The sequence below is a fragment of the Elephas maximus genome, chromosome 13 (genome assembly GCF_024166365.1).
Source record: "Elephas maximus indicus isolate mEleMax1 chromosome 13, mEleMax1 primary haplotype, whole genome shotgun sequence".
In the NCBI taxonomy this organism is placed as follows: Eukaryota; Metazoa; Chordata; class Mammalia; order Proboscidea; family Elephantidae; genus Elephas; species Elephas maximus.
The window spans coordinates 74,827,432-74,844,739 of NC_064831.1; the positions used below are offsets into that span (position 1 = coordinate 74,827,432).

Genomic DNA, 17,308 nt, shown 5'->3' on the forward strand with positions numbered 1-17,308 from the left:
ATCATAAAATGTCTGTTCACCTAATGAAGTTATTTGGTGAATGCCAATAATATTTTTTAATTCTCCAAAGCTTTTTTTGTGTTATTGATGATTGGTGAATGATCAAATGAACCCCAAGGATAGATAACTTATTCTGCATCCCTTATTTCTCTCTAGATTTTTTATCCAGAAACTACAGATATTTATGATCGAAAGAACATGCCAAGATGTATCTACTGTATCCATGCACTCAGGTAACCAGATTTTCTTGGTAAAATAAGCAGCTTAGAAATAGCATTTAAATTGAGTGTATGGCTTTTTATTCATGAGTATAAGAATGAAAAAGTTTTTCTCCTAGCTTCAGAATTTTCAAATAGGATAAGATATTGTTATATTAACAAAATGATGAGAAATAGCTGTGTCTTTCTAGGAAGGAGGGAGGAGAAATTTATTTATTCCGGTAATAACAGATAATTTTGTTTATAAAAATATAATGTAATCTTTCATTATTGATCTAGTGTTACTTGGAGTTATGCATTTCACTGAGGGCAGTGAATGAAAGAGAAGTTTCGTCTCTTTAATTGAAATCTCTTAAAAGTGATAAAACTATATATATTTGAAAACTTTTATTATTTACCATTTTGTTTGAAGCTGAGAAGCTGAATTACAAAATAAACTTAAGTCATTTCTTGATATTCTTTAATAGTTCAACCAAATTTTGTCATTGTCTTCAAATAATACCAGCAAATACCAAAAGGTTGATCTTTACAGTTTATTTAATCATCTAGGTCCTTGCTGTTTTTAAGCCATTCATTTATTCATTACATAATTTTTATATCAACACAAATATGATAAACAGGCACAGAAACGGAGTGTAATTCATTCACAATTTCATAATAAATCTGAAAGATGACTCAGTCCACGTCTTTGGCTCTTATAATCAACAAGGTACTAAATTGGAAAGAAGAGGTGATACGTTTGGAGGGAGGATAGGAGTAGGTGCCTATCGTATAGTATGGTAGTGTAGTGTTCCAGAGTGGTACAAGTTTACTTGATGACCATAGGACCAGAGAAGAAGACGGTAGACGTGAGTAATGATAGAAGACGGTAAAGGAGATATGAATACGAGATTTCTTTGCTTGGGCCGCCCTTTTTATGTAACATTCTGTAAAAAAAAAGAAATTTTTGTTTTTTTTCCCGTATGTGTGTTTAATAAATGTTACATATTAACATAATGTTGTGTATCAACCTGTAAAAAACCTATTGTCTCCAATTTCTTTATCAAACATGTGCCAGATCCTTGGCGTCACTGGAATCAGTGTGAAGCATACTAAAGAATAAGGACTAGCTGAGGATTAATGGACTTCTTGTCTGTTAACCTCCTAAGAAGCTTCCTGCCATGCTGCTGCCAGAGCTACTTTCCAAAACAGCCTTGATCATATCAGACCCTCCGTAAAATATTTTGATGGCTCCTTTCCTGCTCCTTTCAGTTTCCAGTCTCATCTCCAGCCTAAGTACTTATACTCCGCTATTTTCACCAAACATGCCAAATATTCTTGTGCTGTTGGTCTTCAGTTTGCTGTTTCCTTTGCCTGAAATGCTCTTTTCTTCCTAGTTTAACTCATGCTCTTCTTTGGGTGACATCTCAGAATGCGTTCTGTTCACTGATAGCTTCTCTTTCTCTTTTCTAGTCGGGCAGAATTTAGTCTTTGTACTTCCCTAGCAGTTTTGTACACAGTTCTTAACCTGGATTTCTTAGGGGCAAGAACTATTTTTTTAATACTTTCTTTGTATCTTAGTTCTTAGATGCCTAGCACGTAGTAGAGAATCAGTAAATGTTTTTGTTAAAATTATTGTGACACCCTCCTCCTCCCAGGTCATGGGTATGTTTGTCTGTCCTTTAAGTGGGAAAAAAAAAAAAGTTTTTTTCTCTGTATCAAAGGACTCTTCATGTTAGCTCATTTCGCACCTTCTTGGTGAAGTTTTCTCCAGTGACTCCAGCTCATTCCCTTGTCTAAACTCCTTTTTATCTTTTAGTTATATATTGTTTCTTTTATGCATTTAATCTTTCCTCTCTAATTGGACAAACAATGGTAACATGAGAAATTAAAAATAAATATTAGGAATGGCTGATAATCTAGGGAAATTTTCAGAATGTAGCAATTTCAAGTATATGTATCTGAGCCAAATAGATTGATTCTGGTTATTGTGATTGGCTTAGTGTTACATGAGGTCTGCCTATGTTGATAACCTGTGAAGACTGTACCTGCAATGGATATCTCAACTTGGTAGGTACAGTGGCTAAGCTGGCAGAATTCCTCTACTAGTTCTGTAGCCACCACTTTCTAAAATGTAACCTGGGTCCCAGGCCCTCAAATTCTCTAAAACAGAGGTGAAGAATTAACCGTGCCTGTGTAATGATGGAGTTAGAAGAGAAAGGGAGGAAGTCTGCTATTGTTGTCCATTTCTTTTAAGTACACAGTCTATGCTTAGAAAATATTATACAGAACAGTGTGTTCTGTTTGGTGATTTAGGGTTTTTTATTCGGATGTAGTGTATTTCCTAAAGAATGGGTTAGCAACACCTGATAATATGTACAAAGTGCTTGTAACTGTTCTCAGAACCTCTTCTTTTACTAAGAAGCACAGCAGTGTTCAAGGCAGGTTCTTTCTTTGTAAGATGAAGCACCATCACCCTTTTAGTTCAACAGTGACAGAAAAGCATTATCTCCCTGTTTTCTCCCTCCTTGCCCCTTCTTCCCTTTTTTAAGTCTTGACCGGCATTATTCCAAAGATTGTCACTGTACTTCAGTCATACTGAATTGCTCTTGTGGATTGCATCCCACAGATAAGACACCAATTCTCCATTAGTCTGAATGTATTTACATACTCTTTTCATTTCCCTTGATGTTTTATCTTCCTGAGAATAGATTTTGGGATTAATAGGTCCATAATCCCTTATCCTTAATTCAGAAAGCCTAAAAGCTCTGAAAATTGAGTTTAAGTTTGGCGTAAACTCATTTGCTGGCAAAATCTGATTAGAATTAATGAGGTTATTGTAATCTTTATTTATCTACTTAGTGTGATTATTTATGTTTCTCTGGAGAAAAGTAACGTATTTGATTAGAGGTGCTGCCCCAGGGTTTGCTGGGGTTGTTTTATAATACTGTATGTACTATAAAACCTTTGTAAAATCTGAGAATTCTGAATTCAAACCTGTCTGGTCTAAAGAATTTAAATAGGGGACTATGGACCAGTGCTAGGTTCTGCATTCTAATTAACTGCTGTGTTTAAGAACTTTTACTACTAATCTTTGAGATTAGCCTATGACTTCCTCTATGTTACTCAGCAATCAGCAAAGATCACTGGAATCCAAATAGGCTAAACCAGCTTCCTTCCTCTCATTGCTACAGAGTACAGCTTAAACAGGAGAAAAGAAAATAAAAAGAAATCTGAGCTCAGTATAGGCACGTAACAGCATTTAAGTAGGCACGGGAGAGCAGGAGCAAAAAGATTGGAAAGTGATATCAGGATTTTCAAGTCTCAGGTTTGAGATTAAGTACTTTTGATTTGGGGTAAAAGGATCTAAGTAGCCATTATGATTCCATACATAGCTCCATTATTTCCTTAAAATACTCCTAATAACTATCTAATAATTAAAGAGAGAGAAAAGACGGTGCCCGTGTATTACCTTCCTCTACCTTTTTCAGCAGACAGTGATATCCTTATATCACCTTTAATTTACCATCGAAAGAAATTAAAAGCTAACTCACTTTTCTTGGGGCTGTGAAACTCACATTCTGGGACTGTCTGAAAGTATAGCATCCACTTTCCTATGTAAAAATAAGGATAAAAGAGGAGGAAAGTCTGGAAGAAGAATATTCTTATTGATGAGAATGCAAGTTAGGTGTATTAGTGAAAATAAATATATAAGGGGACCCATTACATTTATAGGAGGTTATTAGCTATTTTGCTTTGGAATATTTATTGAGTAGGTTTAAAATCTTCTGAGAGGAGAACTTGATGTAGCTCTGTCTTGAGTGTTTTACTCTAAAGAGAAGCACATAGTCATATACTTAGGATTTATATCTGTATTTCTCTTGGCAAGTAGTTAAGTAGCTGCCATGGATGTATAAATTTTGGGGTTTATTGTATGAAATTTAAGTTCATTTCAGTTCTGTGAATGTAATACATCTGGTGCATATTCGTATTTAGATGATAGTGAGGTTTATAGGTTATTTGTAAAGACTGTAGACCATTTACTGAGTTTCTGTCATTTCTTTCTAATATAAATTTTTTATCTCCTTTCTTGTTATTAGGCCATCAGCGTCTTGCTAATGTCGGTGACTGTAAAGTGCCCTTGTGATCCTTTCTAATTTATGTTGATTCTAATCTGCGAAGGACCTTAGAATCCCGTTAACCTAACTCAGACTTACAAACATTTGTTTGTCTCTCCATTCATCTGTGAAATACAGATTGTTGGTGTTTTGAGCAACTGAGTCAGTTCCGACTCAGAGAAACTCTATAAGACAGAGTAAAACCGCCCCATAGGGTTTCCTAGGCTGTCATCTTTATGGGAGCAGATTGCCAGGTCTTTCCCTCATGGAATGGCTGGTGGGTTCGAACTGCCAAACTTTCCGTTAGCAGCTAAGCACTTAACCATTGTGCCACCAGGGTTCCTTGAAATATTGATTAATATATGCTAGGCTCTGGGTAGACATTGATCACCAAGACCTATGTTGCCCCTGCCTTAAGGAAACTTTAGAGCTTAGCAGTTTTCTTTTTTTATTTAAAGAGTAAAAATACATAATTTGTACTTTATTTAAAACTCCTAAATTACCTGGATTAAACTTTTCTATGAGTTATGTGAATTCAGTTTAAATAAGATTTGCTATCTGAATCATTTTCATGAGACTTTTCTAAAATGTCTTGTTATTTAAAACTTACTGATCGTGGCAAGGCAAACAGAGAAATGAAGAGACTGCACCAATATTATATTAATATTAATTATTAACATCTAATTACACGTTGGATTTGTGCCGGAACTGTGATTTGGATCTGTGTCTAATCCCAGTCCAGTGCTTTTTGCATTACATTTTATGATTTTTTAGGACAATGTTATTATGTAAAACTAAAAAAGCGTCTGAGGTAAAGTATTATAACTGTAAAGGGAAATAATGTAGGTTGCTGGCATTTTCCGTGTTTAGAATGTTTCTGTTCTTTTTTATAGTAATTTCCCCTTTTAATCTAAGAGCACTAGCTAGGTACAGCTGGGAAGCCTGACTGTTTTGCATGTTGTGTCTTCTAGTTTGTACCTGTTCAAACTAGGCCTGGCTCCTCAGATCCAAGACCTATACGGAAAGGTTGACTTCACAGGTAAGGAGTTATAAACTTGGCAGGAAACGCTCGATTTATGTGGAAATAGCCTGGAGAAGCAACAGTACCAATTTAAAGATCTTAAAAATACTCTGGAACAGAGATGAAAGAAGTATGAAATACCTTGCTTCTCCTAATGTGGTGGAAAGAACACTGAACTTAGAATCTCAGGCTCAGTTTTCTCATATGTAAATTGGCTGTAATATTAACATCTAACATTAAATGTTCATATAGCGAGGGTGGTGCAGGACTGGGCAGTGTTTTGTTCTGTTGTGCATAGGGGTTGCTGTCAGTCAGAATCGACTCGATGGCAGCTGAGAACAACAACAAATACAGTGAAAACACTTAATGAGCAGCCTTTCCTTCTTGCTTCCACCGAACAGTTGATGAGCCCCTATTGTGGACAAAGCAAAGGGGAGAGCAAGAGTGGGGCACTGAGATGCAAAGATGACAATTTTAAAAGTTTAGTTTATTTGAGTTGGTGTTTCTGTGTGTATTTGCTCTAGTTGGATGCTTATGTTTCTCTGATCTTATAATGTTAAAGGAGGAAGAGACACAGGGGCTTGGGGAGATAAAGGGCCGTGGTAATACTAGTTAGGGGTAAGATAGATTAAAATCTTTTGAGCTTGTTGGTGTTTTGTATGGCTGGGAGTTTTAGATATTGGTAATGAAGCTTTTATTTTTTTTTATTTTTTGGGGAAAATATACACAGCAGAACACACACCCATTCATCAGTTTTTACATGTACAATTCAGTAACATTGGTTACATTTTTCACGTTGTGTCAGCATCATTGCTATCTCTACCTATATTATTTCACCACCATTGACTTACTCACTACCCACTAAACTCTCGTCTGTGTAAAGCTTTTAATTATGATATTTTTCCTCCCAAGGAGGTCATCCACTGGACTTAGGGCAAGGGCCAAACCTTATGTGTTGCTTTCTTTATCATTTGGCATTCTGCCTTAGAAATGAATTGTTTCATAGCAGCTAGCGATTTGATTGTAAAGACTAAGATAGCTGACTAGTTTGTGATTTGCTTGTTGTTGAGCTCCCTTTAAAGCTGTTCTATTCATCAACTCTTTGTAGGAAATGCCATAAGTAGTGGTTTTGAAAAACTGTTTCCTTTGGGGCCATTCTCATGTTATAGTGATTTTTGGTGTCCTTGATAATTTTTTTGATAATAGTAATAATAGTTAATTTAGTACGTGGTATATACCAGGTACTGGGGTAGGTGCTTATCATATATTACCTCATTAAATCCTTATAACAACCCAGGAAGTAGATGCCATTTTATCCCATTTTATGGTTGAGGAACTGTTTCCTTCTCTGAGTTATGGAAAGATGCTTAACTTGCTTAACTAGGTCATAATTCTTTCTTGTAGAAGAAGAAATTAACAACATGAAGATTGAGCTGGAGAAGTATGGGATCCAGATGCCTGCCTTCAGCAAGATTGGAGGCATTCTGGCTAACGAACTGTCAGTGGATGAAGCTGCATGTAAGAAAAGAAAAATTTTGTGGGTTCAAATGGGATTGTTGCTTCTACTTCCAGTAATTAATACTATAATGATGTTCTTGGACATTAGGAATTTTGCCAGCACGTTTAAGTCAGTAGATGTAGTTTCAGACATTGCTGTAGTCTTCTATGCTATTGTTATTTGGAAATGATTGACTTTATTAAAATAAAAGTATCGGGAGAGTCCTGTATTACTTCAGTGCCTTTTTGAGTTGATATTTTATGTTGATTGATAATTATGTAAATTTCCATAGCAGGTGCTCCTTGCAAGAGTTTCTTTTGAATATATCCCTATGAGATTCTAAATTCAGCATCCCAAACATGGATCACAGGTAGAGCTGTGGCTTTGTGCATCATAAAGAATAGACTAGGCTCAGTAGGAACCAGGGAGCCAGTCCTCCAACCTCAATCTTTATTTCTCTGTCTTGAAAAGGAGCGTTGCTCCATAATAGAGAAGCTACAGTGTTGGCTCGTACATGTAACATGCATCCTCTGTATAACCTTGATGTTCTCTACTTTGCCTTTTTTTAGTACATGCTGCCGTTATTGCTATTAATGAAGCTATTGACCATAGAATTCCAGCGGACACCTTTACAGCTTTGAAGAACCCCAATGCCATGCTTGTAAATCTTGAAGAACCCTTGGCTTCCACTTACCAGGATATACTTTACCAGGCCAAGCAGGACAAAATGACAAATGCCAAAAACAGGGTAAAGACGAGATATTTGTGTTTTCTGACTGAATTATATTCTTTCGTCATTTGATATGTCTCCATTTTACAAATCAGTTTTATTGATGTATAATTTACATGCAATAAAATCACCCATTTTAAGTGTACAGCTTGATGAGTTTTGACAAATGGATGTAGTCATATAACCATCACCCCAAAAAGTTCCCTGGTGCCCTTGGGTGATTTAGCTTTGCCTCCTACTAACCCCCTGTCCCTGGCCCCAAGCATCTACCATTCCACTTTCTGTCAGTATTGTTTACTTTTTCTAAAATTTCACATAAATGGAATTAGACAGTATGAAGTCTTTTGGTATTAGACTCCGTTTTGACTTCACTTTCTTCTTGAATTTTGTGCAAATAAAACTCTAGATAATGACATTAAAAATTAAGACGGACAACTTTCTGGAGCCATTGAGGATGGATGAACCCCTGAAACTATTGCTGAGATAATCTTTAAACCTTAAAGCAAAAATATCCCCTGAAATCTTCTTTAAACCAAATAATAGTTTAGCTTAATTAGTAAAGAACATCTGCCTTTAGCATTGTGCTCTTTTAAAGAACTATATGGGATCAAACTGACAACAGAAAATCAAAAGGGTAGATAGGGAGCTTGGGGAGGGGGCAGTAAGTTTATGTTAATGGAGCGGGAACATTCAGAAGAGGAGGGCAAGAACGGTTGTACAGCTCAAAGAACGTAATCAATGTCGCTGAATCGTATAGGCAGAAATTACTGAATTGGTGTATGTTCTGCTGTGTATATTTTCAACAGCAACAACAAAAATAAATTATTAAAAAAATTAAGATTGACCTTTTGGAGGATGGTCTGTAAATATTATTATAGCCCGTCTCCGTTCCTAGCTTCTCTGGCTGAGATGTTCTTGTGTACTCTTACTATCATTTGCTTATGTGGAAGTTAGTTGAATGGTTCTGACTTGAAAAAACCGGAGCCAAGGGTCCCATTTAAGACTTCATATGAACTTACTTATCCCTTGTTGAAACTAGTGATTAAAATATCTCAATTCTTTGAGTACACGTCTAGATTCTGACAAAACAAAGACAGCCCCACTCAGAATATTCTTCATATCTCTTATTATAGAGCAGGCATTACAAACCCTAAGATAGGTGCCAAACTCGCCTGCAGGCAAGGAGCTGCCGCCATGCCCCTGCCCGCACCACCAGTGGGAGGCTGTGAGAGTGGTGATCTGGTGCCCTCTCCTGCTCAGTGTGAGGCCAGGATGTAGGCCCTTGGTGCCTGCTGCCTCACAGGTGAGCAGGCCAGTGCCTATCTAACACAGCGTCTCTTGCCCAGCTCTGTGAGAATCCCTGTGCTTGAACAAGCGGATCTGCTTCTCATTTTTTAATTAAAGTGATAGTTTTTTTTTTTAGTTTTCCTTTTTTGTTCTTTATAAAGGTGTTTAAGGCACACTTGTATTTGTTTTTGGTTCCGTTAGGGTGAGGGAGGAGCATAAATGGTTTCTGTGATCTTCTTAGGCACCTGAGCTAATTACTCTTTTTACTCATCCTCAGACGGAGAACTCAGAGAGAGAAAGGGATGTTTATGAGGAGTTGCTCACTCAGGCTGAAATTCAAGGCAATATAAACAAAGTCAATGGTAAGTATACTCCTGAGTCAGGCTCCTCAGGGGATATTGCAGGATAACATGAGTGTTGATCTATTCTTAGACTAATTACATGGTTTAAGTTTATTTATTTTTTGTCATTAGTGGGTTTGTTTAGGAGCTGTTTCTTCTTACAGTGTGTTGTGCTCATATGTCCTGTTTCAGCTGCCCTGTCCTCCACAGACCCTCACCTCACTCCCGAATCTTGCAGTAGATTCCTGACTAGTCTTTTTGGCTACGGTTTCACTCTTTCACCCTGTGTCACATGCTTCTGAGAAATTTTCATCTTGTCACTCCTCTGCTAAAGAACCTGCATTGGCTCTTTTTTTTTTTAGTTGTGCTTTAGGTGAAAGTTTACAGAGCAAATTAGTCTCTCATTCAAAAATTTATACACAAATGGTTTCGTGACATTGGTGTGTCAACATTCTCCCCATTTCAATTTGTCCAGTTTTCCTGTCCCTTCCTGCCTTATCTTTGCTTTTGGGCAGGTGTTGCTCATTTGGTCTCATATACTTGATTGACCTAAGGAACATGTTCATTATGTATGTTATTGTTTTATAGGCCTGTCTAATCTATGGCTGAAAGGTAAATGTTGGGAGTGGCTTCAGTTCTGAGTTAGCAGGGTGTCTGGGGGCTATAGTCTCAGGGGTTACTCCAGTCTCAGTCAGACGAGTAAGTCTGACATTTTTCTCTGACTCTCTCCAGGACCCTCTCTCATGATCCCTGTTAGAATAGTCGGTTGCATCTATCAAGGGTAGATTCCTAGCCTAGTGGAAAGGAGCCCTGGTGGCGCAGTGGTTAAGTACTTGGCTGTTAACCAAAAGGTAGGCAGTTCAAACCCACCAACTGCTCCGTGGTAGAAAGATGTGGTACTCTGCTTCCGTGAAGATTACAGCCTAGGAAACTCTGGGCCAGTTCTACGCCGTCCTGTAGGGTCACTGTGAGTTGGAATCGACTTGATGGTGCACAACAACAGCAACAATAGCCTATTGGAGTTCTTTGTGCAATATTTTAGTATACAACCCTCCATTAAAACTCATTAGCCTTATTATCTCCCATATTCATTCTATTCATTTCATGACTCATGAAAAGTCTGGCTCTGGAGTGGTACAGACTTGAGTTTTAATCTCTTGTCCTGCTATGAAGAGCTGTATGACATTGGACATCTCCACCATAGAATTATGAGGAGGTTATGAGGTCATGTGTGTAAGTTGCCTAGTATTTAGTAAGTACTCAATAACTGGTATTATTATCTTATTATCTCTGTGTTACCATATAATCTCCACACAGTGATGCCCTGGCTACAGGGCCCTCTCTTACCTAGTGAGGTGGTACCCATCACTCAAGTTCCAGCTCAGTTCTCACCTCATTGCCTGTCCTAGCTTACAACATACTTCTCTTTAAAATCTCCCACAGCATTTATAGGTGAAGCCACACAATTTGCGCCTAATTGTGCATTGTCTTGTGTTGCTTGCTCTGTTTCTGATTTCATTATAAATTCCTTAGAGATTATTTATTCCTTCTGCTTCTTTTGAAATCTTCATAATTCCTAGCATAGGATTAGACTCACTGAAAAGAACTGAAAAGCTTATTTGATTTTAACCAGTTGGGCCAGGCTTGCTCTTGTTTTGCTCAAGTTAATAATAGTAATCAGTATCCTTCATTGTTCATTTGAAGCTCTTAACTTCTGAACTGAACTAATACTTGGAATATAAGAGAGCTGTTGTTGTTGTTAGGTTTCATTGAGTCGATTCCAACTCATAGTGACCCTATATGACAGAACTGCCCCATAGGGTTCCTAGGCTGTAATCTTTATTGGAGCAGATTGCCAGGTCTTTTCTCCCATGGTGGTCTGGTGGGTCTGAACTGCTGACCTTTCAGTTTGCAGTGGAGCGCTTTAACCACTGCACCCCTAGGGCTCCTCTTACAAGATTTTACCGACTGCATATGAAGTGAAGTTCTGCATCCTGACCAGGATCCTTTATATTTCGTTATGTTCTGTTTCATTTAGGTTATAGCAATGGCCTTCTGGTTAGAGCAATAATACTAGTTCCCTTCAGATATGGGTGATTTGGAGTGCTGTACCTGGGTGGATATATAAGTCAGCAAGTATAAACCAGAGTGTGCTGATATTTGGTTCTCTGTGTGAGAAGAGTCAAGCACATTTCCTCTGTACAGAATGCATGAAATACTCCTTTGGTTTTGCTTAGGGATTTTTCCTACTATGTTACTTGGGATTTTATAACCGTGGTAGCTTTACCTGGCTAATTATATGTGAGTCCATTATAAACACATGAGGAAAGGACCATATGTACATGCTTTGGAAGTGTTCTTTCATGTTGTTCTCATGTGGTCAGAGGAGCAAAGTAATAAAATAAATGAAGTGGGAAGGTAGACAGTTCAGATGGATTTCAGGGCAGCGTGGTTACAACAAGGTAGCCAAGGTGTATGAGGTGCAGTCGAAGAATAAAGTAAATAATGCTGACTTCTTGAAGCTTTTAGGTATGTTTGAGAGTATGTGAACTTTCACCGGTGTTCTCAGTTGGACAAGAGGGTTGAGGACAAGGCCGAATTCCCTGTAGAGGGGCAGTCTTTTCCTCATTGTGGAGAAAGTCTGAGGCAAGGGGAAGTTGTATGCTAGGAAGATATGGGGACTTGAGGTCCCAGGAATTATCTTAATGTAATTATAGATAAGATTCTTTCTCCAGGGCATGGGAACCAGCAGTTAAGCCATTAACACTGCCCCAGAAGAAAGCTGCAGGCCAAATAGTTAAAAATGAGAAAAGCTTTTTTATTGTTGTTAAATAGAATAAGGAAAATTAGAGTTAAATGATTAAAATTTAGTGAGAATATTTACATCATGTTTTAAACTTTGTCATCTGCATAGCATAAATGCTAATAAATGCTTATTTAAATATTTATATACTTGAACTAGTGAAAGGAGCCCTGGTGGCTCAATGGTTAAGTGGTCGGCTCCTAACCAAAAGATCGGCAGTTTGAGCCCACAAGCCACTCCACGGGCGAAGATGTACCAGTCTGCCTCTGTAAAGATTACAGCCTTGGAAACCTTATGGGGCAGTTCTACTCTGTCATATAGGATTGCTATGAGTCAGAATCGACTCGACAATGCTGAGTTTGGTTTGGTTGTTTTTTTTTTCCTTTGTTTAAGTGTAAGTTTATGCTTCTAGAAAAAGCACGGTTGACAGGGTGCTTTTGTAGATACTCTGATTCTGCTTTGCATACCTTGAGAAAGCCTGGTTGTTAGCTGTATTTGTTCATTCTCTGTCTCTCCTTTACTAAGAAAGCACCGTATGTCTGTTTTGTTTTCTGCTATATTCGCAGCGTATAGCAGGTGCTCAGTAAGTATTGTTGAAGGACCAAAACCAAACCAAACCAAACCCACTGCCATCAAGTCGATTCCGACTCATTGCGACCCTATAGACAGAGTAGAACTGCCGCATAGCGTTTCCAAGGCTATAAATCTTTATGGAAGCAGGCCCACATCTTTCTCCCATGGAGCGGCTAGTAGGTTCAAACCGCTGACCTTTCGGTTAGCCAGCTGAGCTCTTTAACCACTGCAGCACCAAGGCTCCTATGGTTGAAAATGTAGATGGTTAATGTGGCTAATAGATACTTAGACCTGCAGCAATGACTCAGGGAACCCTATGGTGGGTATGGTTATCAGTTGAATTGAAGGCATCATTACTAGTAGTCTATAGACCACACAAGGAGCCCTGGTGGTGCAGTGGTTAAGTGCTTGGCTGCTAACTAAAAGGTTGGTTGTTGAAACCCACCAGCCACTCCATGGGAGAAAGATGTGGCAGTCTGCTCGCATAAAGATTTACAGCCTTGGAAACCCAATGGGACAGTTCTACTCTGTCTGATAGGGTCACTGTGAGTTGGAATCGACTCAAGGGCAGTGGGTATGGTTTGGTTTTATAGACCACACATCCATAGCAGTTTTTTAGACCTCTTTTTCCTTTCACCTCTTAGTTTTATTTATTAGTTGTGCTCTTCTCCACTAACCCCGTCTCCAACTTTATAGTTTGAGACTTTATTTTCCCTTGGGCTGTTTTTTCTTTCTAACAGTATATAGTAATTTTCTTTTTGATTTTTACTAATAAAAACATTTAAAATAGGTAAGTACACCCATGCCCCAAATATTTTGATTTTTGTGTGTGTGTGTGTGTGTTTTACTGTTGATATTTTGGTACTTTGGTGGTGGACTCAGATATTCGTCCCTGAGGGAGGGGAAACCCTATTTCCTCTCCTAACAAAAGGAAGCTGAAAATCAAGACTATCATGATGAGGCAGTGGTGTCTCCATAGAATTTCTCACCTTTCATGCCGGAGACCTGGGTTTGATTCCTGGCCAGCGTCAGCGGAGGCTTACTTGTTGCTGTGATGCTGAACAGGTTTCAGCGGAGCTGCCAGACTAAGACAGACTAGGAAGAAAGCCCTGGCTGTCTATTTCCAAAAATCAGCCAGTGAAAACCTTTTAGATTACAATGACATGGTCTATAACCGATCATGGGGATGGCGCAGAACCGGGAAGCCCTTCATTCTTTTGTGCATGGGGTTGCCGTGAGTTGGGGACTGACTCACGTAACAATAATAACAACAGAGGCTATCATATCTGAAACAAGAAATTACCTTATTCTGACTTTCAACCTAATAATACCTTATTTATTTTACAATATGCAAGGGGTTTTCGTTTATATGATTTCAGTTAATCTTAAAGATAACCCTGTAGGGAAAGTGTGTTTATTATCATTTACAGATGAAGCAATTTCTGGGTTCTCACTGTCAGATATGATATTAAAGTGCACTTGTGATCCCAGGTTCTATGATTAGAAGTAGAGAATCTCCAGAGGGGGAGGCTGCCCCCCTGTTCTGCTCAGCATGGGTCAGACTGCCCTTGACTTATGGACACTGACCACAGTGGGAGGAGTATATTGAGGAGATACAAGGATAATGAAGGGATTCGAAATGCTGCTATGTAAGAAGTGGTTGAAGGAGCTAAGGCCATTTAGCAAGAAGCTCTAGTGCCACAATGGTTAAGCACTAGGCTGCTAACCGAAAAGTTGGCAGCTTGAATTCACCCAGCAGTTCCTTGGGAGAAAGGCCTGGTGATTGCTCCTGTAAAGATTACAGCCAAGAAAACCCTCGGGGACAGTTCTACTCTGTAACACATGGGGCCGCTATGAGTTGAAATTGACTCTATGGCATCTCAACAACTGACTGTCACAGAGGCAGGAGGTTGAATGTATTTAGTGTGAACACTGGGGTGGGAACTTAAAAAAAAAAATGTTTGAAACAAAGTTGTCCAGATATAGCAAATTGCCTGTGAGATAGGTTCTCTTATTTAGTACTCTGTAAACATAGTCTGGGCAACTACTTGCATCTTAGAGGGAATTTAAGCATGTATGGGTCGAAATTGGTGGTTTTCTTCTATTGTTGCTCATACTGGTGCCAAGCTATTTGCATCTGGAAGTTTTTACATAGGCCTAGGGCGTGACCCAGTCATGTGCATTTTAAATCTGATGAACAGCTTGGTTGGGAACCCCTGGACTTGATGACTTTAACGTTCTCTTCCATTCCCAAGATTTTATGCTTCTGAGGTACTACAGAAGAAAGACTGTCTGGATTATGTTCCTCTAACCTGGAACTGGCTCTAGGGAGGGAAAGATATTCCAGGCTATTACGTTAACATAGTTTTTTTTTTTTTTTTAAGCTTTTGTCTTTTTCCTCCTTAGCATATTCTGCATTAGCAAATATCGACCTGGCTTTAGAGCAGGGAGACGCACTGGTGTTGTTCAAGGCTCTGCAGTCACCAGCTCTGGGGCTTCGAGGACTGCAGCAACAGAACAGTGACTGGTACTTAAAGCAGCTCCTGAGTGATAAACAGCAGAAGAGACAGGTACAAATACTCTGAGGTGAACCTGCCAGAGTTTGTATGCATCCGTCTGATGAATCCCATGTTGTTATTTTGAAGAGATTAATGAGACATTTTTTTTTAACCTCGTATAACTTTCTTTTGCATATAAATCAGATTTTAAAAAATCCTCAGGTAAAGTGTTCATCGTCTTAAGCTTGATTTAGTTACAAAGTTGTGAATCCTCTTTAAAAGCACCCTTGGCCTCACCTAGCCATCCGTTCACTCCAACCACCCACCCACCCCCACCCCCTCACTAAAAGGCAATGGAGAAAACTTTAATTTTTTTATATTCCTTGTTTAGGAATTTCCTCTTCAAAAAAACCCACACCTTGCCAGTTTCCTGTGGGAAGTACTTTATGTGCAGTAAGAGTAGACTGGGATTGTCCTTCGTGGTTTTTTTTAGAACAAATATGAGGGACTTTCTTTTTTGTCTAAATAAGGGCAAATATACATTTTATAAATTTCCAGCATATGTTGGCCAGAGTAAGCAGTATTAATTTGGTACTGGTTGTATAAACATTTTATATCAGAATTTTGGCATTTTTCAAGGAAATACTCTTTTAAATGTACTGATATCTGGAAAGTTACTCTATTCCAGATTTGGCAAGGACTTTTGGCTCTAGCTCTGACCGCCGCTTTGGCTACATGCAGCCTGGAGCTGTCATTTATGTCCGTGGCTCTCTGTCCCTTGTGACTGCTGTTGAGATATGGAGCTGTAAGGTCTGGAGGCATAGGCATGAGGAAGCTTTACAAAGTGTTCTTTGTTTTTCTCAGAGTGGCCAGGTTGGTCCCCTGCAGAAGGAGGAGCTACAGTCTGGAGTGGACGATGCAAACAATGCTGCCCAGCAATATCAGAGAAGTAAGAGTCCTCTCAGCTGGGTGTTCAGTTATATATTCAGCAGGGGAGAAGAGTTGTGGCTGATGTCAACACAGGGTCTGATGTTAGCTTCTGTCACCTTCTCCCCAAAACAAAACAAAAAACCATAATCAACTGCTTAGGTACCTTTGGTGGCAGTAGGGTTCTTGAGACTTCCTATGGTTTTAACAGTAGAACTGGAGTATTGAGTGTAGGCTCAGTTAGGGTGGTATCCACATGTGGAAGAGGTGAGATGTAGGGACTGGTGGATTTGAACGGTGAAAGAGGAGAGAAGGATGTTCCTAATGAGAGGCAATAAGGGGGAAAGAAGTACAGAAGGGAAAAGCCATGTTTAAGGAACAGTCGTTAGGGTAAAAATTTTGTAGATGTTTTGGGCTGAGTTATGTAAGACAGAAGTTGGAAAGAAATGCATTGCCTGGCATTATAGCCTAAGAAGCTGGGATGCTAGGCTCCAGGGGAAGGAAGAGTGTTTTAGGTCGAGAGTAGTGTTGGCACACAGGGTGAGCTGGAGTGGACAGAAAATATGGATGAGAACAGTTAGGAGGCTTCTTATTAAAGACAAAAGTTCTTCCTCAAACTTTATGGCTGTTAGTTTATCCACAGAATATAATTTTCTTCTGCAAAACTTGGCATCTCCTTCCCTTCAGGACCAGGGCTTTGAACTGGTTTGTTCCTATCCAAACCCTGCTGAGGAATACGCATTTCTGACAAGTTCCTAGGCAATGCCAATGCTGCTGGTGAGGGACCAGTTCTGAGAACCACTAGTAGAGCAGTAGTTCTCAGAATTTATTATACTTAAGAATCACTCTGTCTTACAGGGTCACTATGAGTCGGAAATCAATTCAGCAGTAGGCTTGGTTTTTTGGTTTTAGACAGTTACCTGGGGATCTTGTTAAAATGTAGATGCTGATTCAATATATCTGGGGTGGAAACGCACACTCTCAGCAGGGGTTTGAACCAGAACAAACCAGTTTGAAGCCCTGCTCAGGACTAAGCCTACTGCATATCTAACCTCCTGTTGTCTACCTAGGATTGGCAGCAGTGGCTGCGATTAATGCTGCCATCCAAAATGGTGTTGCTGAGAAGACTGTTTTGGAGCTAATGAATCCTGAAGCCCAGCTGCCCCAGGTGTATCCCTTTGCTGCCGATCTTTATCAGAAAGAACTGGCTACCCTGCAGCAACAGAGTCCTGAAGTAAGTTAGGGCACTTGTCCTGTTGGTGAGCAAAATCGGGTGGAAGTGAATTTAATATCCACTATTTTTTATTTTGTTGTC

At 39.1% G+C, this 17,308-nt stretch overlaps 1 protein-coding gene across 3 annotated transcripts in view; it reads left to right on the forward strand.

Annotated features, from left to right (window-relative positions):
- The window catches only part of IQGAP1 (IQ motif containing GTPase activating protein 1), a 105,334-nt gene that overhangs the window by 41,586 nt on the left and 46,440 nt on the right, over nt 1–17,308 (forward strand). For all 3 annotated transcript variants that reach the window (XM_049905599.1, XM_049905600.1, XM_049905601.1), the window contains 8 exons: nt 157–233; nt 5,287–5,354; nt 6,741–6,854; nt 7,404–7,582; nt 9,129–9,213; nt 14,975–15,138; nt 15,931–16,015; nt 17,064–17,227. In XM_049905599.1, coding sequence (XP_049761556.1) covers nt 157–233; nt 5,287–5,354; nt 6,741–6,854; nt 7,404–7,582; nt 9,129–9,213; nt 14,975–15,138; nt 15,931–16,015; nt 17,064–17,227 — 936 coding nt within the window. The remainder of the gene's footprint in view (nt 1–156; nt 234–5,286; nt 5,355–6,740; nt 6,855–7,403; nt 7,583–9,128; nt 9,214–14,974; nt 15,139–15,930; nt 16,016–17,063; nt 17,228–17,308) is intronic.